The sequence below is a fragment of the Vanellus vanellus genome (genome assembly GCF_965231255.1).
Source record: "Vanellus vanellus genome assembly, chromosome: 1".
Lineage (NCBI taxonomy): Eukaryota > Metazoa > Chordata > Aves > Charadriiformes > Charadriidae > Vanellus > Vanellus vanellus.
In genome coordinates this window covers 78,898,497-78,924,672 of record NC_138905.1, presented here as the reverse complement: position 1 = coordinate 78,924,672, position 26,176 = coordinate 78,898,497, and the positions used below count along the sequence as shown (strand labels likewise).

At 40.5% G+C, this 26,176-nt stretch overlaps 1 protein-coding gene across 4 annotated transcripts in view; it reads left to right on the top strand.

Annotated features, from left to right (window-relative positions):
* Positions 1–10,958: 10,958 nt before the first annotated feature.
* The window catches only part of PHF21B (PHD finger protein 21B), a gene marked incomplete at its 3' end in the record, with an annotated part of 176,550 nt that continues 161,332 nt past the window's right edge, over positions 10,959–26,176 (top strand). For 2 of the 4 annotated variants that reach the window (XM_082498544.1, XM_082498542.1), the window contains exons 1-3: positions 10,959–11,165; positions 11,814–11,846; positions 12,132–12,197. In XM_082498544.1, coding sequence (XP_082354670.1) covers positions 11,112–11,165; positions 11,814–11,846; positions 12,132–12,197 — 153 coding nt within the window. In that variant the 5' untranslated portion in view covers positions 10,959–11,111. The remainder of the gene's footprint in view (positions 11,166–11,813; positions 11,847–12,131; positions 12,198–26,176) is intronic. The other 2 variants (XM_082498545.1, XM_082498543.1) reach the window with 1 other exon arrangement.

Here is a 26,176-nt window from a genome sequence, read left to right as displayed (position 1 = left end):
GTCATACTGGGAAGCCTACGTGTGTGCTGCTGCAATACTAGGAGGTAATCAGTACCTCCTGCTCTGGAGAATGAGTACATGGGCTGCATGTGCAATATCCTGTTGCTCAACACTTCTCATCTGGCTTTCTCAGACCCCCTATTTTGAAGATGATATTCCCATAGCCTTGCTGTGGTGCTGTGCAGTGTTACTTTCAAGTGATATTAACAGGAATGATATTGATCTGAATATATTCCCAGAGTGATCCTTGGAGCAAAATTTGTTGAACGAGTGTTATTTACAAATTCACCTCAACGTACAAAAGAAATTCAATTCTTTTTTCACAGCAGAGTGATAAAAGGATTCTGGTGACTGGATCAGCCTTGCAAAACAGAGTGAGGCTGGAAGTGCAGGACAACAGCAGCAACAGCAAAATTGAAAATGGGAGTGGGGAGGAAGAGAAAAAGAAATACAATATCTAGGAGGTTTCTGTAATTAAAACCAGATTAAATATTTGTGCTTTGCAAATGATACAAATTGATATAGTTTTAAAAAGCCATTACTGGTACTCCACTATGGGAGTTCAATATATTTTCTGCCCTAGGGTTCTGTTCAGCAGAGATGTTAAGCAGGGCTTCTGTGTGCAAAAGCCTGCTGAATACAGTGAAATAGGCTTCTTCATCTTTTCATCCTATTCAGCAGAAATTTGACTGTCCCATGAAAATGTTTCTCAGTACTGCTGGGGACTTTTGCACAGAGCCAAAGAGAGGTGAAGGCTTCATTGTAATACTCCTCTTGCTCCCTGCTGGGTTGCTGTCTGTTCATTGCACTACAAAGCCCTGTTGCATTCAGCCACAGAAATTAATTTAATATTTTCATTTGAAGTAAAAGTGGCATTGGGTTAAATCACTGCCAGTGCACAGGGGAACAAAACCTTGGGAACACATTTTCAGGCACTTTGTGTAAGAGCAAAATGTGGCATCAGGCAGCTAAGTCAATTGGGATGGAGCCAAGGTGACAGGTGCCAGGGCTTTTTCCACACTTACCGCAAGAAGATGACAGACATCAGGAAGTTTGTGGCCTCTGCCAGAGCCAGGCCTGGTTTCTATGGTACTAGGACAAACACAAAAATTCCCCCACAACATATGACTTGTTTGGTAGAGTGAAGATATTAGTGGCACAGGTACCTCTTCCATAACAGTATGGCTGAAGCATGAGTTGGCTTGGGCTGGTTGTTGGTTATTCTTTCTTATCTTTCTCTACTATAAAGTTTAAAGAAAGGATTTTCCAAAGAGATTTAAATTCATGACACTTGTTGGAAAGAAGCTCCTAAATCTCCTTTGCAGCCTGGGAAACCTCAGAATTAGTGTGACACATTTTTTGCATTACTGTGATTTTCAGCCAAGTTTAGGTATCAAGCTGCCCAGGTTTTCCCATGTACTACTGGGAGCTGAAGCTGTTCAGAAAGCATTTTGTAGAAACAGTTGGCTCATTACCTCCTGCCTGAAAAGGAGGTCAAGGCACACTCCGGAGAGTGATGCAGGAAGGTATGGACTGATCATTCCTGAGAAAGGAGACAGATCGACTAAAAGTGAAGAGAGAACTTGTGATGAATTTCAATATCCTATTGAATTCTTCATTGATATGAAATGTCTGGGAGTAGGTGATATTCAGCAGAGATGGGATTCTTTTCTCAAAGGAGATTATAAACCCAATCTCAATGACTCAATGGGACTCAAGTGGGAATGCACACATCCTGAAAGGGGTGGAGCATTATCAATCCAAGCGGAGGATATAAGTTTCTTTTCAAAACCTTTTACACTTTGACTCAATGTTATGCTTTACTAGCTATATGTCCGAATTCTTATGCTTCTAGCCTAACTAAAAAAAAAAAAAAAGAAAAAGGTAGTGAACTTGACTACTCTTTGTTTTCAGGTGTATAACTTGGTATGTCTCAAAGTTACTTGATTCTTTGGGGAGAAAAAAGATATCACCTTTTCCAAAACGAGAAGAGAAACACCCAGAATTTGCTGATCAAATTTTAAAGTATTACTCAAGCCTCAAGGTCATGGGAGGGATTTTCAGAAGTGCTCAGCATTATTATACCTCATTTGAATTTTACTCTCCACTTCAAAGTTCGTGATGTTAGTCTAGTATGAAAGCTTTTAAAAATTACACTGCATTGATTTAAATCTCACATGCAGCGATTATACTTTGCACTGACACCACAGGTGTAAATCAGGGGTATGTTACACTCTCAGGACTTGCTTCAGCAGTTCAGCCCAAGCACGTCTCTGAGTAAGAATGTTCTTTCTGCACTGGTTACACTGTACAATTCCTTGATGTTCCTTGCCTCTTCCAGAAAGAACATTTTCTTGACCAGCTTTTCCCAAATGTCCAGGACCATGTGGAACTCAGCTACGTTTCCACACAGGCAGCTCTATAATATGGGGACAGTACTACAGCCTGGGTTTTCAGAGTATTACACTTTGTATGGTCATTTATATGGATGTAAAAGTCTATTTAGACTTTTGTTGTTCTTTTGTTGTTCTTTCAAAACAAACAAACAAAAATCTACTGAGAAGAGATCTATTTGTTTTAACGCTTCCCAGGGAAAATGAACACAAAAATCCCCTACAGGGAATCATGCTTCCAAAAAGCAACTCATTTACTTCAGAGAATGTGATCTGTGAGAAGCAGTGTACAAAAACTAAGTTTGGTATTTAGAATAAAAATAAATTGGGTAAAGAATAGACCTGGCTTTATCTCTTTGCCCCCAAATAGGGGGTATGTGCCTAAGCTTATGGTTTTGGGAGGATGAGTAACAAAACATAAGTCAGTTCTTCATTCCTGACAAAAGAGAGAAATTTATTGTTTACCCCTTCTACCTGAAGTTCTGTGTTACACTTACTGATGCAGCTGTTTTTGATAAAACCAGCATGGGGGCAGTGCTGCTGAGACTTGCAAATGTGCCAAAAGTTTTGATTTTAATAGATTTTTTTCTTGCATTGGAATGTCTGCAGTTTTCAGAAGTCCTTTTACCTGTGGGTATGACAGCACAGGGAGGGACTTTTCAAGGACTGAAATGAAAGCAGAAGCCCAGCTGATGATTTACACTGTCATGTAACCCGCTGGTAGTTCATCAAATGCATAAAAATACTGGTAGCATTTTGCATTTAAAGGGCCAAGTCTTTTCTGCAGATGTAATCGGTCATTTTCCATTGAAGTCAGTAAGAGTTGTCTACACATAGCAGAGAATTTCATCCTATGTTGAGATCCATGGTCTGCTTGGTAGGTCTGATCCTGTGATCCAGACAGAAGGCTAAAATGAGATAGCTGGGAAAAATCAGGGGAAATAGAAAAGAGAGATGGAAGGACAGGATGAAAGGCAGAACAGGAAAGTGCTTCTAACACAATGGGAGAACAAGGGATAGTGTAATAATCAGAGAAATGCTTAGAGCTGTTAATGTAGAGGAAACCATTTAATTGCAAACAATGGACTTGATAATACAAGATGAAGAGCTCCTGCCTCAAGGGAAAAGCCAGATTTTAAAGGTATATGGGCACCTAACACCGTCTGAAATCAAACAAATTGGTGTTTTGCAGGAAGAGTCAGACTTCTAAAGCTGTGTAGGATCCAAGTCAGAGGTGTAAACACTTTTACAAATCTGGTCTTCTGGTCCCTCAAACCTTCTGAGTCGAGGAAATCTGTGTTCCAGAACTGGGATGCAGCTGATATGAATGAACGTAGCATGACAGAAAAATCCCACAAGCTGAATCCTGAGTGCCTCACTAGAGCAAGGAGAAGGAAATTTGCCCTTCTAACGATAGGACAAGGACTGTGGAAAAGCCTCAAGGTGTTCCATAGTGTATGCCAGTTTTGTAGAAGTAACTCTTAGAGACAGGCCGAAGTGAGTATTGTTATCTTTTCATTGCACTCTAAAATTGCTGCATATCTGCTTTTAGATTATGGCTATATCCCAGAACAACATCCTGCCTTCTGTTGTGTTGATAGTGTAGCTTCTACAGTTTTTGATGTGATCCTTCTCTCACTAAGAAAGCCAGGAGAGTGCGTTTATATCTACTAGCCTCTAGAGTCTTCAAGTTAGGAAGGATCTTGTGCTTGTCCTGACTGATATTAAGAGTATTTCTGAGAAGTCAGTATCTGTAAATCCTTTCTGTGGATGTGGAAAAAGTAAAGCAAGAAGATAAACATGTTCAGAAAAGTCTTGATATTTCTTTAACGACTACAAGTATTTTAGACTTCTTTCAAATTGTTTTTTACATTTGGAATTATCACAAAGAAACTGTGTCTGCTCTCTTTCTTTCACCCTCCCTAGATGAAAGTGACTAGAAGTCTAAATATCCTGTTAACTGGCATGTGGTCATAGGGAATCCCTTTTTGCTCCTTTTGCTATTCATGTGATCACTGGGAAGTTTGGATTTATGATGCTTTAACAACAGGAGCAATAGGCTGCAAGGTGTAAGGTTGTATCTACTGTAATCAGGCAACTGGGAATAAAAGTTGTGTGTGTCCTGTTAGAAAGTGAAATATAAGACAGGACAGCTGAGTATCAACAGGAGGAACCCTGTGAGGAAGAAGAAGAGCTGGTAGTAGATGCAATTTAGGGTATCCTAATATGATGCATCAGCTGTAGTATCAGAGGAATAATAGTATACTGGTCCAGAAAAGGTCCTAAGAGGTCATCTTGACTCTGCCATTCCTCTGAGAGAGTATCAAACAATACTACTTTCTGGAGGTGGTTTGTTTAACCTTTTGCTAGACATCTCCAATACCATTGTTTCCAGCATCTCCAAAGAGAATGTGTACCAGCATTGCCTACTTTTGCCTTTAAATATGTTTTTGGTAATGTCTAGTCTGACTCTCCCTCGCTGCAATATAAGTCCAACCCTTCCTGTTGTCTCCCTCTGGATGAGGAGAACCAGTTATTCCCTTTCTCTTTTTATATGTCCAAATAGTATGTCACTTGGTCCTCCTGCTAAGTGAAGTAACTCCAAGCCTTTTACTAACCCTTTCCTCGTAGATCAATCATTCTCCAAATTTCTGATTGCTCTTACTAGTGTCCTCTGCTTTCTCATCAATTCAGCCACGTGTTTCTTAAAGTGTGGTACTCAAAACTGGACAGTTGCCCATGCTGAGTAGAGCAGAAGGATCATTTTGTATATCTTAATCACTTCACTCCCATTTCTGCATCTCAGCCCTTTCTGCAACAACCTGATGTTTTTGACTCTCATTCAGCTTGAATTAATATTGTGGCCTCCTGCATATCTTAGACACTGACATTTCACTGTTCTTATATCCTTTCCCTTTGATAATCACAGGGAACTCATTAATTTCCTGATTCATTTTGCCTCTCCTGAAGGTTTTTCCACCAAAGGCAAGAGCTGGCTACATCTCTCAATCTCACTGAGGTAGCCATTGTCTCTAGTCCCCAGTTAAGTTACCTTTGGGAAGAGGAAAAAGTTACTTCCGTAAAATAATTCCAGTTCTCTAAAGCATCTTCTCAGTTAAGCTGGAGATATGATCTTAGAAGGCGAAGGAACATGTTGCAGGATGGAGGCATCCAGAAAATACAGGACAAACTACACATCTTGCATAGATGAGCTAACCTTAAGCCTCTCAATGTGGCTTCAAGTTCTGCTCTTCTTTTTTCTTACCTGGCTGGTTCCTAAGTTTTATTACCACTGGCTATTTCCATGTGCAGAAAGAGCCCTTGCTTTTTCAGGAAAGTTGATCCTGGCTTGTACAAAGATGAAGCTGCATGGTATGTTTCCATTCATTTTAATTACTTTCTCAGGACAGCCTGTGTTGAGCAGCTGCTCCCTTCTTGTTCAACTGTCCATGATCTTACTATCTTCAGACACTTTTCATTGCCAGTTTGGGAAGAGGAATTTGAAGTACATGGAATTTGCGATAAAGCCATTGATTGTCTTTACAAATCACTGTTCAGTACTTTATTTCTCCGCATCTTTGTAGGACTCTGTAGGAAAGAGGAGCGTATTACACAAGGGTATGCAGGGATGGGGGGTTTCCTAGTTAATTGTAATAGAAATATGGTGTTATCAAAAGCAACTAAGTCCCATGTTCTCCTTTGTAGCTTTGCATGTCTTCTCCTGAATCAGTAACAGTATCTGATAATGGAGGAACCTCATCCCTTCTTGTGGGGTTTTAAAGTGTGAGATTCAACTCCCAGGTGTTGGACTCCTGGCTACCTGTAATTAGATGCATTAGAAGCAAGGACTTTTGGGTGTCTTGTGTTCTCGATACAATGATATGTCCTGAGTCTCTGTGTGCAGGAAATATTGTTACAAAAAAATGTCATTTATTGGTCTTCTATTGATATTGTACTGTGCATTTTTAGGTAATCCTGTAAGGTAGGTCATTCTGTCAAATACTTTTCTGCAATAACATTTCGTAGAAAAGGGGTCTGATTTAGAAATGCTTGTGCACATAAGTAACTCTGTTACCAAGGCCTATCAAGTTGATTCACATGCATAAATCTTTTCATGAGCGGAAGTGTTTGCAAAATTGGACTCTTCGTCCTTATTCATCCAGAGTCATACAGAAACCAACAAAACTTTTAGCAACAGAGAGGTGACATCTATGTTTCACTGTAGAACACACACACCTTTACTGCAGGACTGCAGAGGATTTTTTTTGTGTAAAAGTCCCCATCCAGGCTCTGAACATGATCTCCACTGGGAGGAAAAAGGAGTAGAGTTTCTTTTGGAGGACTTCTGAAGTTCCACAACTTCTATAAGCAATGATAATCTTTCTAGGGGTCAATGAAAAAGGTGTTTAATTGCATGACATATAACATGACATTTTTTGGTTAGCAGCAACCATAAATTTCCATGCTTAAGCAGACCTCTCTTGCAAGGGTGCCAGCTGCTCTATTTGGTCTCCCATTCCCTTTGCATTTTCCAGCTAAACTGTAAGGGTCCCATTTGCAGATGCATAAGTGGAAGGGAAGCTCACTGAGCTCTCATGTCCCTCCAGCAAGCAGGATGACTTTTTCCACCATAATCTCCAAGTAAATTGCATAAAGCTGTTAACATTTTTATAGGTGACTGCATAATGTTATTGCATAAATGTATTTGACAGATTAATGTATTTTACACAACCTCACTAGAAACCAATATAAGCAGGATCAATAAATGAAAAGCAATGTATTTAATTATGTTTTATAATTTATAATTTATATTTATATTAAAATCTGTGACCCATCGTAGCATTGTAGACAAATAAACTGATTTTTGAGCAGTGGGCAGGTTGAAACAAATTTCTAAAATTTTCTTGTTGGCATCTCACTGATGTGGGAAGGACAACACAAGAACGTCATCTCTTGCCGGTAATGTCTTAATATTGTACACTTCATGAAACTGCACACTTCTTTGCAAGAAGTTAGGCTAACAGTAATTGCCATTTTTATTCTGATGAACAAGTGCCTATTTTATAATGTTGAGAAAGTCTGTTTGCGGTACCAATGAAATATGCAATAAAACAAATCAACCAGCATAATGTCAATGAATTAACAACTAATACATAAAGAAATCATACTTGACTAGTTTAGTCAGTTTTAGTTTTTAGCCTGATTCTGAACTCACAGAAGTTTTAAACTGATATAACCAGAGGTTACAAAGGTAACATTCCCAATTTACAAAATCCTTCAGGCTTCCCTTTTTCAAAAGTTAGTTCAAATGCTTCGTTAGCTTGTTTAGAACCACTTTAAATCTCTGAATAACTGCTTAGAAGCCTAGCCTATTCACACACCTTACTTCAGATGCCAGGTCTTATCAGGCATTTACTTACTTTGCAAAGCCCTACTTTTGTTGGGTCTAGCACTACAAAATACCTTTGTACAGAACGTGTGAGAAGTTCCACTGATTCTACATTGAAACAGTTTCATATTCATCAGTATCTGCAGGATTGACCTATTGGTCCTTACAAATGTGAGTAGAGTTTAGATTTTGAAAATCCTCCATACAGCTAAGCCATTTTATTGATTGAGAATTAAATACCCTCTCTGATATTTTCAATCCAGAGACCGAGTACACTGACTGTGGAAAACAAACTGACTTAGAAATTACCTTTAGAAAAAAGAGTGAAACTAGCTTTTTGATTTTACCAGTTCAAGCTGTAAGCAGACACTAGAAAAATGCTGTAAATGTCATCTGTTACTCTAACAAACATTACGAACTTGAATAAGGCTCTCCTAAAATAATTTGTTTAATTGTAAGGTTAATAGAAATTTTCGGTTGTCTTTTTTCCTAATTTTGGCAGCCTGAGAATATTTCACCAGGAATCTTGTATGATTTTAATGTAAGAAGTTGTGTTATGTTTGGACAGAATATATTTGAGAAGTTTAATGAAAATTGGCTATGTTGTTTTGGACTCCCAGAATGTCACATCTCAAAACAGCTTTAATTACAGTACAGTTGGTGTAAGTTGGTTTTGGTGTATATTGGTGTCTTTAATTAGTTTTAAGATTAATTAGTTATTAAAATTGGCATCCAAGCACATCTGGAGCACAGTACTGTTTTAAATACTGAGTAATCATTTAGTGCGAGTTTCAACTTAATGTTTTAGTGCAGTTTAAATAAAATATCAGCATGCGATCATTGGAGGAATGGGAGTATGTATGCACTAAAGTTTTTGTCCCCAGCACTCTGTCATCTAACTGCTTGTTAAAATGTGCCCTAAATTTTTACTGTCATCAATAAAATTGTTCCGGGCGTTATTTTTGGCTTCTTACCCCACTCCAGCCATGTGTCAAGATGACAGTAAATCTAACTCCATGGCTTCTATTTCTGCATCGAAAATACTACAGCTACATAGCAAAACACTTCCTATAAAGTTGTGCTGCTGGTTCAAATGTGTTTAAAAACAAATGACAGCAGGCTTGATGCTGGATCAGGTAGTGTCTGTCCATATGACCTGAAGCTGGGTCTCACGTTTGTGGAATAAAAGTGACATAAAAGCGACTGTTTCTGTCCGCACCTGACCTAGACCACATCTGTGGTGCAGGGTGACCTGGTGGCACACATATCTGTTACTGACAGCCAAGGAACTGGGGCTTGATTTGGTTGAACCAGAGCATCCACTTAAGCCGACCCTTCTGTGCTAAACAGCTAAACTGAGGCCATGGTTGCGTGTTGCTATCCCTCGGCAGCAAATTCACTTTCCCGAGCGTCCCACAGGTCCCATCCCTTTCCCCTTTGGCTGTTGCAACTCACTGTTTCGGTGCTTGTGCTCTCAGTTAGCCGCAGTCCTAAAAACAACTCAACCAGCAGAAAACATTAGCTCCCCTAAACATACTTCGTCTGCTTTTTAACGTGACTCAGAGTCGTCATCCCGTTTCGGGGTGCGAGTGCCCCAGCGGTGGGCTCGGCACAACCCTGGGGTACAGCAGCTTCTTCTGGTGAGGAGCAGGCGGCCGAGGATGGGGTGAGTGGGGAACAATTTAAACTCGACGCGCTGCCAAGGGGAGGGTAACCCTCCCTGACGCCAGGCTGCCTGTTGCCCGCAGTTGCGTGTTGAAGCGGGTGACACCCCACCCGCTGCCGAAGCCAACACGTGCCGTAGGTGCCGATTGTTACACACATCGCCCTCCCCGGACAGCCGGGATGCCGCCAGTAGCTCGGGCTGTTGGGGAAAGTTTTTTTTGGGGGGGGGGAGGGGTGAGGGAGCCCCTCCACGGGGCAGCGCCGCGCAGCCGCCCAGGGGGGCGGGTAGGGGTCCCTCACAGACCCCCACCAACGTCTCGCCGCGCGCCGCCGGGCACGGATGCCTCAACAGACCTCACCAACGGCCCGCCGCGCGCCGCCGGGCAGACCCGGTCCCGGCAGAGGGAGGCGCCACCGGCCTGTGGCGGGACGGGGTGAGGAACGGCTTCCCTGGCTGCCCCGGCAGGCAGCTAATCCCGTGCCGGCAAGGGGAGAGGAGATCCAGCTACGGGAGAAGGGGAGCGGGGAGAAGCAGGGTGGGAGTTCGCGGAGAAAACAGCGGGGTGGGAGGACTGGAAGAAACTTCCCCCTCCTCCGCATCTGGGACCTGTCCCCCGCCAAGATGGGGGGTGGAGGTGGGGTGTCCCTTCCCCCGCCCCAGCGGACACCCCCGGGAGCGGGCAGGGAGCGCCGCGGTGCCCCGCCAAAGAGAAGCTCCTGCCCCTGCCCCAGCGGCCCTGAGGCGATGGGGGGCAGTGGGTGGGGAGAGACTCGACCCCTCCTCCGTCCCGCCCTGCGCCTTCACCCCGCCCCCCTCCCCGCGGGCCTTCGCGTCGGGGAGCGAGCGAGCGAGCGAGCGCGCGCGCGCGCCGTACTTTGTTGTTCTCTCGCCTACCGCGGTGGCGGCGGCGGCGGCGGGCGCAGAGCGCATGCGCGGGCCGCGAGCCTTCACTCCCCCCTCCCCCCTCCCGCTCCATCCGGGCACCGCCGAATTAGCATTGACGGCCGAGGCACAACTTTTTCCCCAGGCAAAGTGAAATCAAGGCGCGCACTCCGAGGAAATATAGTCCCTCCCGTTTTCAGCCCTTGCTGTCCCCATTGGCGGGGGCGGCGGGGCGGTGGGAGGCGGTGGAACGGCTGCGGGGCGGAGCGGGGGTGGCGGGGGGGTGAGAGGAGCGGGGGGCGCGCGGGCGGGGGCGCGGGGGGAGGGGCCCCCCTACTTTGGCGGAAAGTGAGTGATGAGTCTGTGTCCCCAGCAAAGAGGCAAAGAACTTGCTTTGCAGACTGAGTAGTTGTTTCTTTCGATTGTTGTTGTCGCTTTTTTTAAATATTATTGTTACTGCCATTCCTTTTTTCCTTTTTTTTTTTTTTTTAATTTTTTTCTGGCGTTTCTTTCCTTCTTTTTTTTTAATTCCTTTTTCTTTTTTCTTTTTTTTTTTTTTTCCGTGGAGGGAGGGGTGGCTGCCTCGCTGGCTGGCGGGTCGTTTGCAAAAAGCGAGAAAGCAAAAAAAAAAAAAAAAAGAAAAAAAAAGAGAGAAAAGAAAGGGAGAAAAAAAAAAAAGCAAGCCAAACAAAACCAAACCAAAAACCAAACCAAACAAACAAACAAAAAAACTTCATTCGGATCTGAAAGTGGCAGGAAAAGTGCCTGGCAAGTTGCAGGGATGGAGCTACACAGCTTGCAAGAGGCGTTAAAAGTGGAAATCCAATGTCATCAGGTAAAAAAAAAATAATAAAATAATAAGCAAATAAAAAATGCTCTTCTATCCCCGGCGCTTTTTAGAGGGAGAGGAGGATCGGAAGGGAGCCAGTGTTGCATGCTTACCAAGTAGCCTTTGCTTCTTGTCGCAGGGTCTATCGATCAGGGACGGGGGGGCGGGGGGGGGGGAGCGGGGCCGGGGCCGCGGCCGGGGCGGTGGAAAGGGGGAGGGGGGGGGGGGGGAGCGGGGCCGCGGCGGGGCCCCCTCCGGTCCCCCCCGGCCCCCCCCGGCCCCCCGCGGCAATGGCGAGCACTTCGTCAAAGTAGTTTTGCGGCTTGTTTGGCTGAGTTTTGGGGTTTTTTTGTGTGTGTGTTGTGGAGATGCGGAATTAACGTTGCGGTGGGTACTCGTGTGAGTGTGTGTGCGCGTGAGTGTGAGTGAGTGTGTGCGTGTGTGCGTGCGAGTGTGTGTGTGTTGGAGAGATTAGGACGAGACTTGAATATTTATGAGCTTTGCTTGAAACTGACTCGCAGTGTTTACTTGCCTCTTTGTTCCTTACCCCCCTCCCTCCCCCGTCCACACACATACATACATTTAAAAAAATCCATTAAACTTGAAACAGTTTCTAATTCCTCCTTTTTTTGGGGGTGATTTTTTTTTTTATAGAAACTAGTTGCACAGATGAAGCAAGATCCACAGGTAAATGCAGATCCTTTTTTTTTTCTCTTCTTCAGTATTTTATCCCTGCTGTAATAAGCGCAGTTGTGCTGGGACAGCAGGATGAGAAACTTTATCAGTAAGAGATCTCATTTTGTAGTCTGCACTGAGCTTTCTTACTAAGGAGGGTGTTTTGTGTGTGCATGCTTTCGTTCGGCTTTGGTGGAACGGTTTTGCCTTTGAACAATTTCTCGATCGCAAGTTTATTCATTACAGGGGTTAGTTTACACTTTGCCTTTAATATGCGTCTTATTGCCGTTTTTGCAGAACGGGGATCTTAAGAAACAAATCCATGAAAGGCAATCAAGAATAGCAGCTCTTAATGAGAAACAAGTAAGGAACGGATCGATTCAGTTGTGTTTGGTTTTTCTTCTTGTTTTTACAATGCACTTTCTAAACATCCGAAAAGTGTCTGCATTAGCTGAAAAATACCGACAGCAGAGAATATAACATCCATTTTCCTAAGCGTAAAGTAAGAAAATGCATGTTTTCAAAATGAGGTCGGATTCTCGGATGTCTTGCTGGGGGGAAAGAATGATTTTAGTACTAGTAGTAAAAAGATAAGCAGTAGTTAAAACGTAAAAAAAAAAAAAAATGAGGCGTCCATTTTGAGTTGGTCGACATGTTTTAGGAATATGGAAAATTCTCCTGTCTTGGGCTACTTTGTGCACTTCCGTGTAATGTGCAGAGGAAGAGTTGGGAGGGAGGAGGCTGGAGCCCAGTTCAGAGCCATTTCTGGGTTTGATTACAAAACTGATTTTTATTGATCACTTTATTTTATTTCTTTTCTTCTTCTTTTTTTTTTTTTTTCCTCCCCACTTGCCTTTCTCTTCCCTTGGTCTGATCTGACGTGTTAGCTTTTGATTCGAGTTCTCTTAGGCACTTTCACTTCCCCCCCCCCCCCTTCCAAAAATACGAACAAAAACAGATTAACCTGTTTCAGCTGCCGGAGGGGAAAAAAAAAAAAAAAAAGGCAACGGAGGAGGGGAACAAAACAAACCAGAAACCTTCCTTCCTCCCTTCCTCTCCCTCTCCCCCCTGCCCTCCCCAAACTTTCTCATCTCTCTTTTTTGTGCCGAGTGACCCCCGGGACCGCTGCTCCGCCCGTGACCCGCTCGCCCACCCCGCACCCCCCCCGGAGGAAAGTTGCCGGGGGCGGCGGGATTTCAGCACCGCGGACAGCGACCGCCGCCGGGCGCACACTCACGCCCGCACACTCGCATTTACACTCACCCAACTATCCGCACCGCCCCCCCTTGCCCCCTACTCCCCCACCCCCCTCCGGGCCCCTGTCCCCACTTTCAGGACTTCCACTGCAGTTGACAAAGCCACCCTCCCCAGGGGTGAACTTTCCCTCTCAACGTCCCCCACCCCCTCCCCGGGGGGCCGGCGCGGCGGTGCTGAGCTCCCCTCCCCGTCCCTCGGCTGCTGGCTCTGCCGGCGGCAGGAGCGAGCGCGGTTCTTCCGGAATGCAGGAGCCCTCTCAGCACCAGGGTCGAGGACAGCGCCCGCGGGGCGCCGCGCGGCTAACCCCACCGCCGCCCCCTCCCTCCCTCCCTCCCGGCGAGGGACCTCCGGGGGAGAGGGGAAGGGAGCACGTGTGTGATTCCACCCCTTTTCCCCCCTTCTTTTTTTGATTTTTTTTTTGTTTGTTTGTTTTGGCGGAGTTGCGGTTAAAGTTGAAGAATGATCCGTGCATATATAATCTGTGCCCATAGGTGATGGTGATTATCTGCCACCCTTTTCCTCCCAGTTTATTGTAATCAGAATTTGTCAGCACTCTCAATTTGGTAGTGGAAGCTTCCATTTTGTGAGGAAGGGGTGTTGGTTTCTTCTAACATGGAGAAAAGTCTGCAGAGTTTGAAGGTGGGGGATGGGCCCCCATTCATGCTGAACATTACCATTTTGATTGCTTTGATGCCATTTTTGGAGGGGGGAGGGGATAGAATACCCTACTCAGCAGAGCACAAAGATGTTTAATCACTGTATAGAATCAAATCAGATACTTTCTTTTTTAAAGCAAATCTGACACTACATGATAGCTAAGGGCTGTTAGTCCTTTTTTTGCAGTGTAAAACAGCAAGTTGTTGACTCTAATACTACTATACTGAGTGGAAGATTTTTATTTTTTTTTTAAACAAGGTAACAGCCTTTACTGCAACAATGCATCTTTATGTATTCTTTCTTCAATATGGAAATAGTTTTACTGTTCTAAGTGGGTATTTAGAACATACATTTGATCATTTTCCCCTGTATTGTAGCAACTATTTCAAGGCTGTTTAAATTTTTATGATGATAGTAAATGAGAAGCTATTTATTATGTGTCATGTTGGAATTTAGATAAGGCAGAGAGACACATTTGAAAATACAGTTTGAATGTTCTGATTCAGCTCGGTGAAAAAGGTTTTTGCTAAGCTTATGCAACATATTTATGTATAATCCAAACTAACTAGTAAACAGTCATTGTATATTTATGACTTGCCCTTCTCATAATCTTATAAACAAATCTATAAACTATGAAGTAATTAAACTTAAAATACTAAAATTCTGTAAACAGCAAATTGGCCTAGCAGGAAACCTACTATTTTTAGGCAAAACCCTAGATGTAGATTTCTTTTACTGATTTCAACATCTTGTGCAACAAGAGCTTATAAATAAGAGACTAGCTGGGGATATGGTGTCCTCTTGCTCTAGACTGCCACCTCTGGAGGTCTAAACTCAAATCTTTCTTGGGTCACAAGTGAAATGAGTTTGGAGGTCTTAGCCTTTGACCAAGTCACAAAGCCATTGTGTAACTTTGCAGACTTGCTCTAATTAGTAGTTGCTCTTTAGGTAATGGCTTATAAATGAACTATCAGTCTTTGAGGGCATGAAGAAGGTGCACTGAAGGCTACTGAAACAATAGATAGCCTAATGTTGCAGCCGTTTAGTGGTTTCAAGCTCTCACTTCTGTGGCTATACCAAAACACTGATGTAAACTTAAGTAGGCAGTGTAAGTAGGGAGGTTATTTTTACATATGTATTTACATTCCTTCCCTCCTTGCCCCCCCCGAAGATTTGTTTAGGCACAACTAATTCATAATTCAATAATGTATACCTTTGATTGTGCATGCACTGAATACAAAAGATACTAAAGTTGAATTTCAATTAACTGCACATGTGGATGATGAAACAGATAGTAAAATGAATGGACTATCACATCATCCACATCTGTTAGAAATATAGCACGAGTGAGTGTTATCTTTCAGCACCCTTATTCATCAGCTTTCCCTTGTAGCCATTGGCATTTGTGGCAATATTTCCTTTTCTTGAAAGTTACAAATAAAGACAGAAAGAACTGAATTACAAACTCAACTTTTGGTGCATGAAGCAAATGTATAAACTAGACTTTTATGCACAGTTAGATTTTAAATTTCGACCTAATTAAAGATCCCTGGCTAGTCATCGATATTTCTTTTATGTTGGTGGTTTAGAGAAATATGGAATTAAATGTAGTTTTAATATTTTCCAAGTATTTTCAAATAAGTACTGTGGAGCCATCATTTTCATTATTGAAATGGTGTGACTTCAATCAATACTTAATTTGGCATCCTACTCAGAAAGACAAAAGTTGGACTTTTGTTAGGAGTGTATCTTTCGTATACTATAGTTTTGATGAATTGTAATAGCATTTGAGAGTGGGTTACCTCTTCTTTAACAAGATATGATGTGTGAAGACTCCATTAGTTGGTCCAGTGGTTTTACACCTTCAATCTGCAGCACATGCAGAGCAGTGGTAACATTTTTATCTAAATTGTCAAGCAACAAGCATTTATATGTAAATAAAAGAGCTATCATAAGAGCCAGCATTGGCCTTAAAAGCACACCAGAGGTGCTCTGCTGCATGTGTTTCTGGCTTTCTTTATGTCCTTAAAGAGTCATTAAGGGTCTTTTAATTTTAGAAAGTTGTCTCTTATTAATTAATAGATCACGATAAACAAACCTTTAACCTCCAGTTGGAAGTTATTTGTTACTGACGTAAGTATTAGGTGGTAAGGGAGATCTTAAAAATTAACAATGAGCATGTGTGGGCTACTGTATTTTCAATTGCGATGAACTCTGAATTCAGACAGTCTGTCCTGGAGCGCAGTAATAAAAATATGTCTTCCTGAAAGACATTGTGTATATGCCATTCACTTGTGCACTGCCTCATTTCTTTACCATAATTTACTATCTATGCAGAAAATCAACATTAGTTTCAGGCGACTCTCCCAGTGTGTGTTATTGCTGGTTTGTATTTTTGGGTAGTATATCTGAAATTAAATCGCTGACTGTATTTTGCCTGTGGTGATCACCAGCAAAGCCTGTTTGTGGAAAGTGTTAGACTTCTTAAAATTTAAGTACAGTTCTTATGCAAGTTGTTGGAAATGATTTAGCTCAAGATGTCTGGTTTTACTGATGTATCTTTGTTTTGGGGAGAAGAAGGAAGTCTTTTTTTGGTTTGTTGAAATTTGTGCTGGGCTGTGCCTGGAAATGGCAGCATTGTTTACACATGTTAAAGGGGAAATTATTGACATTTGCCAAAGCTCAGAATTTTATATAGTTGGGTATTTTCAAAATTGTTGAAGTAAAGTAAGGGTTATATGTGTCAGTGAAAACTGAGGTAAAACCTGAAAGGCATTTCCAAATCACGTTGAACCTAATGTCAAACTCTGTCCCAAGGTACACACAGAACTCCTGTCTGTTGTGTCTATGTATGTTCACCCCAGCAGAATTTGGTTTGAAGGATCTTACTGAGCACTCACTGAAGTCAAGGGAGACAGGGTGATGAGCTCCCAGTTGAAGTATTAAACTTTTCAATCACTGCATTGAGTCTTTAAACACAAAGACAACAGGTATTAAATATGGGCTTGACTTTGCAGTTCTGCACATTGAGGTCTCGCTGACTTTGCTGGGAAACCCGAACAACTGCAGAATCAAATGAACTTATTGGATCAAAGTAAAGATTAGTTCTGGATTGTAATTCAGAAAGCTTCAGTTCCATTTTTTTTTTTTTTTCTGTGAATCAGCTAGTAATTTATTGGTTGCTTTGCCATCTGTAGAAAAAGTGACAAAACTAGGGAAGAATTTACCTTGAGCTTGTTGGAGGAGAAATTTGGGAATATAGTTTGCATAATGGCAATCCTAGCATTCTGTTTGTGCTTTCAGTAATACCATATTGAGATTCCCTGTTCATTTTGGGGAAAAGGGATAATAAAGTACATTTCCATAGAGGTGAAACACAATGGAAATATATGTACTTGTGGCTTTCTGCCATCCATTAGGTTGCCCTTATAAGATTCATGGAAACTGCATATCTGTAATGAAATTGTGTACTGGAGGGGGTTTGAACCACCTTTTGTTTGGTAGCTGCTTGACTGGCGTGTGAAATGCTGTTTCTTTCCTGTATTTTTCTTTGACCATATACTTTTCTGTACTTGTACAGTATATCAGTTGGCAGGGCTAAGAGTTGAAAAGTGAATGTTACATTCATTCTAACCATTTTAAAGAGTTCACTTTGATATTTTAGCCACTTAAAACACCTGCTGTCAGAACAGTACAATTGATTTCAATTAACTTTGAATTTCTTCAATAAGATGACTCTTATAATAACTCCAGTAATCCCATGATGCCTCATTAGAAGAGCTGGCTATGATGATTATCCCTGTGATTTAGCAATTTTTTCCTTACAATGCCTTTGTCTATTCAGAAAAAGGAATTATGCCAACAATGCCTTTTTATTTCACTTCTGGTTTTACACTAACAGTACTCGCTACCTGTTACACATTGTAAAATACCTAATTTATACTTGCAGCAAACAGGTATTTGTTCAGATGTACATATTACTTTGGTAGGGAGACCCTTTCAAAGAAACTTGAGTTCTATATAGCAACTCTACGTCTTGGAGTTATAATTTGTTTTAGTTTTCAGTAGACACTTGGACAGTTAAAAGTAGTGCTTCTGCAGGAGTCTTTGTCTAGAGCTCTGGTTTAATGGAACAAATTCTCCACTGGTTCATGCTGTGTGTGCAGCTCATCCAGAACAGTGTATCATGTCAGATATTTATACCGATTCACCTTGTTTCAGGGTCTGGCCCATGGACTCATTCTGCTTGTGGAAGGAAGGAGAATATGTCTCTAAATGTCTCTAGCATGATGCTAGAGAAGGGGTACTGAATGGTGATTTTAAATCACATTTCCAATGGGATACTGCATCACTCTAAACATTTCTGGTATGTTCAAGTAGAGAAAATCCCTTTTCATCTCATTCCAGATTTGATTTTCAAGTTGAAAGCATGAAGGCGTATAAAGGCACGTTAATACAGAGTTACTTTTAACTTTCCCCTCTATGCCTTTTTCTTTGTGATCAAAGATAAAATATGCAGTATTTTTGTACTTGATTATAAAATGATACCTCCCTCTCCCCTCCGTCCCCCAAAACTAAATCTGAAGCATCAACACAATTTCTAATCAATAGAGTTAAAGGGTAGAAGTTTGCAAATCAATAAGACAAGGCCATGGTAAATACTGTATGTGTGGTGACGATGTCAAAGAGGGCAATTTGTACATGCAGAGTAGTTGGAGGTAAGGGAAGTATAAAAATGGGCTGCAAGTTTAAGATAAGAACAAAGAAGAACAAAAAAGAATTGGACTAATTGAAATGCAAATTTGTCTTTCTGCCATTAAAGTAGACAGTTATTTCAACTGAACAGACTCATATTTGGTCTATCCAATCCTTGCTGTTGAATCACCTTAAACACACTTCCCTTATATGTGTGTATATAAATGTATGTATATCTTTTTTTTTAAAATTTAAGGTGGTACTACTGTTTTGTTTGGAAATGTTCTTCTTGAGCCAAAATGTACTTCCTTAAACATGCTTTCTCCCCCCCCCCCCCCCTTTTTTTTTGAATCAGCTACTTATTGTTATGTAGTAGCAATTTCCAGAGTGTCACATGAAATTGCTGATGCGGCTTAGTTCTAGCTACAACCTGCGACTGCCAATAGTAAGCATCTATTGGAATCTAATATGTACCACAGGGTATTTTTGCACATGTACAGGAGGACTCTTCTGGTTAATATACAGTGACAGTGGAAAAATAAGAGGATGTGTTTTCTTTTTTTAACCCATGGAGGAGTTAAATATATATGCCTGAGTTTAAACTACAAATGACCCTTTTGACTGAATGAAAGTAAACCAGAGAAATGGCCCTAAATGTGGCTGCAGTAAAATAAAAACAAGTATCTGGGAATTCTATAGGTATGATGGGTGGTGTTAATTTGAGTTTTTTAAGGGCAATCTTATTTTCAGAGTTGGAATTTAGTCCTAACAGCCTGGGTGTTGAGGCTGCAGCAAGAACAGTATGTTCACCTTAAAGTTTGTCTGATTGCTTGTGTTTAATCAAGAGAAGCATACAATTGGTCTTGAAACAGAAGTTTAATCTATATAGTGTATAGGTCATTTTCCTTTCCACATTGATTTAACTTGGTCGTGTCAGTACTTTGTGATGTAGCTTACCTCTTATCCAGAGAGAGGGAATGGAACAGCCTTTCTGCGCAAACTCAGCTATTGATGACAAATCTTACAAGGTTACAGAAAGTGAAAATGTATATTACATTTTGATTAACAAGAGTCAAGTGAGAATCATTGATACTTTTGACATGCAGCAGAGATTAACCTGCATTTTCTGTAATTTTCTGTTTTTCTAAAGCACTTTGAATCAGCTAAGATTGCCTAAAGATTTATTGGTGAATTGAAGCTTTTCTAAAAATGAGAAAGACAAGAGAAGCTTCCATTCTGAGAAATGTACAGACTTGAGTGTCTCTGTGTATAAATGCTTGTGTGTGTGTGTCTGCTTGGGTGTGAGCATAAGGTCTTTCTCTTTGATATCATTCAGGCAGAAAGCCAATATGCGCATGTAAATGAGCCTGAAAATGTAATTAAAAATATATACATACTGGGGACTGTGATACAGAATTTAATATGAGATGCAGGTTACAAAGTGACAAGTAACATTTCCTATATAATCACTGATACTAACTCTCATCTGTGATTTATACAACTCATGTGTTATTAAGTGCCGAACAGATAAATGATGGAATTATTTCTTTAGACATAATTTCACCACAATGAGTGAATGTAAAGTACAGCTTGCCCATTCTTTCCCCCTCAACCAAAACAAAAGCCAAAATACACCTACCATGAAAATGTTACTACAGAGACTAAAAGTATTTTATATAAGGTCAGATAAAGACCTACTTGATAACATATCTTTCTTGGCAATAAAATGTGATAAAATAGATTTATTTTTGTTGTTAATATATTAAGATCAAGGAAATTCTGCAAATCATTAACACATGGCTGGGAACTCATATACAGATGGAAAAAGGTAAAGATTGCAGGGTGAAAGACATAAATAATTTTGGCCTTTATTTTAGTGTAGATAACAAAGCCTCACTCCTAAAAGCTTAGATGGGAGGCATCTCAGAAACTCCAAACTTTAGGCAAGAAGCCAGTTTTCTTTGCCAGAAAGTATTTTCTAAAAGTCAGGTTAGACTGCTGGGTGCAGAAGCTGACATTTCTTCACTCCAGCTTTGGGAGAAGCTACTAGGAAAAGCTTTATTTTGCATTTAAAAATACAAGTGGAATCCAGATGTATTTCTATCAACAGCTCCGTAGCCCATAAATATATACAACCTAAGACAGTGCCTTATTTACGTTATTTTATTAACATTCTTTGCTGAGTGGGCTTGAATGGAGCACAATCTCTCATATAGAGGATCTAATTATAAACACAAGGGACAGAACCAAATAAGCAGTCTTTAAAGGGAAAAGAGTCTGGCAGCTTTGTTTAAAGTGTCCTTTAATGAACTTCTTTAGCAGCTTGTATCTTAGCAACACATTTTATTACATACCAGTGCGGGAGAAGCAGTTTGCAGATGGAGTTGCACACAGTAATTTATTTCCCCCCTTTTTTTTTTCCCTACTTCTCTGTGGTGACTCAACTGGAATGTGCAGAGTAGCTTTTCTAACACTGATAGCTCTCTCGAAATCCCTGATTGGTTCATTTGTATCTGTTCTGTTTTGTTAGTTGATGAAAAAGGCATTTAGTATGGTAAATGCATAGTGATTTTGCTTGCTCTTAGAAATTCAGATATGACTGTTTTGAATAGGCATGGATTTAAATTAAAAACAACCCAAGCTTCTTTCAATGCACTTTTTTCCTTGTATGTGTTCCACACAGTGCTAGTCCTCGTTGCACACACAGACAAGTTTCCAGATTTGTAGGTTATTTACTCTCACTGTTAGCTGGGGTTGTTTTAATCTATTGTCTTTTGCTCCTCTAAAACTAATTGGAATATAGCAGTGACAGGAACATTTGCAATCTTTTTTCTTTGTTCTTAGACAAAACCTGGCACTTAAGCTGCAAATACATAAAAAAATAACTGTTGTTTTAAAACCAATTGAAATACTGCACTACTGTCACTCCTTCAAATGACCAATAGTGCTTATCTTTGTTGAAAGAAATACTTTTTGTTCTCTCCATTACTAATTGCAGACCAAGTTGTGCTTGTATGTTTTGAGTGAAAAAGTCTGTGAGTAGCCTTTTTCAATAGGGTCTGTTGGGGAATGTGGTACTACTGAAGATGTGTATGAACAGCAGAACCTAGACTTCATTATTTTTTTCTCATAAATTAGAGGGGGAAAATGACTTTTGTGAGCAAACTAAATACCATTCAGTTCAATTTACATTTACTGCTGGCTAGGCAGGTGTAAATCCAGAAATATATTTCCCTGGAGTTCACTGGAGTTACCCAGCATTTGCACTGGTGTGATAAAAATCAGAATCTGGCCAGAGGGAGAAAAGCAGGCGAGAAGAAGAGAGGGTGGATGAAGGTAGTCCAGAGTGTTAGGATAACCCACAGAAGATGGAGATTGTTGGCTTAAAGATACTGTTGTTGGGGAAGGTTTTATTAAACTTCTGTTAACAGCTAATATGTTATGGGTTGATATTAAACAGACAAAACCCATCCATTTCATAAAGTCCATTGTCTTTGCAAGTAGACAGGAGATGGTTTTTGAAAGAGATGGAATTGTTTCTTTGCTTAACATTAGTTAAATGTAGATGTATTTGTATTAACTGGCAAACTGTTACGTTTCTTGAGTCCTTAGTTCAAAAAGAGGTTTCTTTTCACGCCAAAATATGGATTTGACTCCAATTTTCTGTTTCCAATATGTCAGGTGAGGGTCTGCCTGTTGTTCCTTTTGGATCTGCGATAACTTAGCCTTATTAGGAGCATAAAAGAAGTCCTTTGAACTTTAAAAACAGAAAGCGCACAACGAATGGAGGAGTAAAGGACACAGTCCCACCTACCCTTAAAATACTGTGATATTAGACCCAAAACAGAAGGATGTCCTCTAAAGCCAAAAGTGATTAAGTTGCCATGTGATTAACTTACTTTTTTCTTTTGCAATTCAGTCCACTGTTTATTAACTTAAATTGGATTGAAAAAACTCTAAGCTGGGGGAGTGCATCAGAATCTTGCACAATCACCAGGATTAATGATGACAGCCTGAACTGTCGAACAAGCTAAATCATGAAACTCACAATATTGCTAGACAAAGAGGTTATATGTTTTTGTGCAGCTGTATTGGCCATAACAGAAGGGACCAGCAGTTTCTGGTACAATTCATGTTCTGTCATGAGAAATAGTATTTACGCCATGCACAACATTTGAAGACCATGTCTCAGGGTCAGTTTTTTAATGTGCTGGTGCTGGGCTATTTAAGTGAGGTGTAAAAGCAAGAGTCTAAACATACTTAGAAATTTCCTTTGCAAATTTTGCAGTAACAAAGAACAAAATGAAAAACTTAATTATTTTCCAAAACATTTAGGAAACAATTAGGAACCTGTGTATCAGATTGGCCAAAATAATTCAAACAGCTTGAGTTGTTAATTTTTGCTTCGATAAAAAAATAAAATATTGTTTTTTTCAGAAGCATAAACATTTCCAGAAACTTCTTTAGCCCTCTGAGGGCTAGCACTGCACCTGATTATAGAAGTACTTTTACTAAGGGAAACTTAAAGGAACTTCCATCCCTGGATGAAGCAAAGACTCATTTATAAACAATGAGAGCAGGAACAATAGAAAGCTGAGTGCATTCTGCATGAATAATATAACTGAGGGTTGTGAAAAGCCTATGATTTTCGTATGCCAAACTCAGTGTAGGAGTGCAGCATTCAGCTGATTTTTTCGACATTGGAGATTCATCCCTTCTCCCCCCCACGTGTATGTGCAAACATACACACACCGAGAGGACTAGCACTGATGATTAAAGAGGGAAGTCATCAGCAGCTCCTGTGCAGTGATGTTGAGACTCGACTGTAAATTCATAAAACTGATGGAACTTAGGTTGAAATCTAGGCCAACACTTAGCTTTAATATATGCCTTAGGTAGGTGGAAGAAAGGCCAAAGACTTGTTGTAAGAATAGATTTTGAGTGTCAGTCTGTGTTCTTGGCTGTTGAGTCTGATTTTGTTTGCATTCGTGAGTTTTTAAGTCAGAGAGCTTATGCGGCCTTCAGTATGAACTCATATTTATGGCACCTTTAGATATATAATTTTTATTTATGAGACTAAATCTGGATTTAAGTTCTGGATTTCAGGCCTCTTGGTTGAAAAATTTTAGCTATAGTTGGTTATTTTCCCTTTCTTTTTCCTGTTGCATTTTCTTAATTAAAATAATTCTGCTAAAGGTGCTGAACTGTAAGATCTTTGGATCTGGGTCTGTCTTTGTCCTGTATTCATTCAGTGTTTGGCTTAATGAGATTCTCTTCCAGACTCCCAGACCATAAGGTAATGCAAACAGTGAGTAATAAATTGAAGGCAATATTAGCTGAAGTTTAGCCATACACAGTGGCAGACTAAAATTTCCCCAAAATTCATCTTTGAGTGTCTTTGCCAAATATGTTACAAGCAATCTGGAATTTTCCTGGCTTAGGCTGGCTGAGGTGGACCATTCCATTCGTTATTATGGATTTACTATCCTATAAAGATGTTCGTAGTTTTATAGAAAATAATATATATAGTTATTTTCTTAATGTTGAGTCATTGGATTTTTTTTTTGCAGTTCAGTCACTGATTGCTCTTTGAAATTGCCACCTATTAAAATGAGTGCTGTCAAATGGTAATGATGAATTTTGTAAGGTGATCCAATGTCCTGAAAGCTGGACTGAAATCCACTAATGTTTTTCATGAAGATCTTTTTACTGTATGGCACCTTTTAGTTCTACTAGTGTTAGATGGGTATAGTGGCGAGCAAAAGCTTTGTCCATAATTACAATTTCTGATAGTCTTCCATTTCTCTTCACCATTTGAAAAAAAAAAAAAATAAAAGAAGGGGAAGGTATGACATCAGTCAGGTTAAGATTTTGTAATTTTGTTGGGTTCAGTTGAGCTGTGACTGTTGATACTTCCCAAGCATCTGGGCCAGGTGGCCATAACTTCACCCACCACCCCCAAACTACTCTTTATTAAAAAAATGTCCTGAATTGGCCAAACACTGATACAATGTTTGACTTGATCCCTAAGATTTTTACTCTTTCTTTAAGCTAGTTTCAACTGAGGCCGTTGTTAGTTTGCTGATGGTCTTTCTGTAAAGACTGTGGCTAAACCTTTAGATTTTGGTGTCATTTGCAGTTATTTCTTTTAAAAATAGCTTTATAGATATTCTTCCAGAACAGTCCAAACATTAACTAGCTGAAAATTACTACATATTTACTTAACAAATCACTATTGCTTGAAAAAGATCTTTTGATCATCAGATACTTATGTATTCATTGGCTGGGCATCAACCTATCATGAAAATACATAAACTTTTAAAAACGCATAGTTCTCACCATATTGGACACATGCATGACCTGAGGTTTAATAAAATGCAGATTCTTGACACAGCTGAGCTCAGAGCTCTTATAGTCTTTTGGTTTATGATCCACTGAAGGAATTTTACCTTCCCAGCTTAAGGATCCATTAGGTAGCAACAATTCCTCCAAAGTCATTACACTATTTTCAACTTAGAAAGGCTTGAAATTTGCATTAATGGCGTACTGGACTTTCATGGGAATTTGGTTTGATATGCTGAATGTGCAATGAATCAGTCTTAAACAAAAATTATTTGGTTGCTTTACAAGCCTATCCAATGTTGCTCCGAGAGGACTGTCTGCTGTCTAGACTACATGCATCCAAAATGTTGTTGTTTTTTTTTTTTTTTTTTCAGTGGAAATGGCTTAGAAGGAGAAATAGACACAGAGATTTATGTTTCAAGGGCCAGATTCTGCCAAACTTATGCTTTGGCATAAGCACCCTTCATATTTTAAGGAGAAAATGTTCCCTCACCCTGGCAGAAGAGGTTTCCAGACTGTATGGACATCAAAACACCCAAAGAGCATGAGAAATGGGTGTAAGAGATGATATCTAGAACAAAGGGAGTAGAGTTTAAGCTTATAGGTCCTTGGTGAACGCAACAGGGAGGCCCTGGTATTGGGTTGGGAAATCAAGAGGGATAGGTAAAAGTTTGAGATGGGAAGAGGATTGTCTTTCCCAGTTCCTGGCAAAGGGGAGACTGAGGAGCTTCTGTGGAGGAACTGCTAGCAGGCAGGTTGTGACTGTATGCATATGTGTAGCTGGCATAGGTCTGAGCAATTTCTTTTTCCCACATTTCCTCCTTTCCCAGAAGAAACAGAAGCTAACTTTTTAAGACTAGGTAGCTAATGATGATAGGCCGAAATTCTGTTCTGCAAGTTTGATACTAGATGAGGAGTTAAGATGAGGATTGATACTCCTATGCATACTTTTCAGTCTTACTCTGTTTATTTGCATGAAGTTGATGCATTCTTGCATGGAATAAACTTGCTGAATGTGTACCCAGGAAATGTGTGGGGAGATGAATTTTAATATGACTCAAGCCAGTAGTGGTTAGAATTGTCAAAATGCTGTGCATTCTTATTTCTTAAGGCTAATATGCTCCATCTTTTTTTAATTTCCAGCTATAACTGGAGGTGTAATTGATACTCTCTACTGGAATGTCATTACTACACTTTCTATATTCAGATGTCCATGTCAAAATGTTTCATTAACCCTGTAGTTAGAGTTACGATGTCTCTGCTTGGTATAGTAATTTAAAGCTAAATCATTTCATTTGAACTTATTCTTAATTCCCTGAATGGATGAGTTGGTTTTCTTACCTTACCTGTGTACCAAGAGGTAATATAAAGCTGATCTAGCAAAATGCATG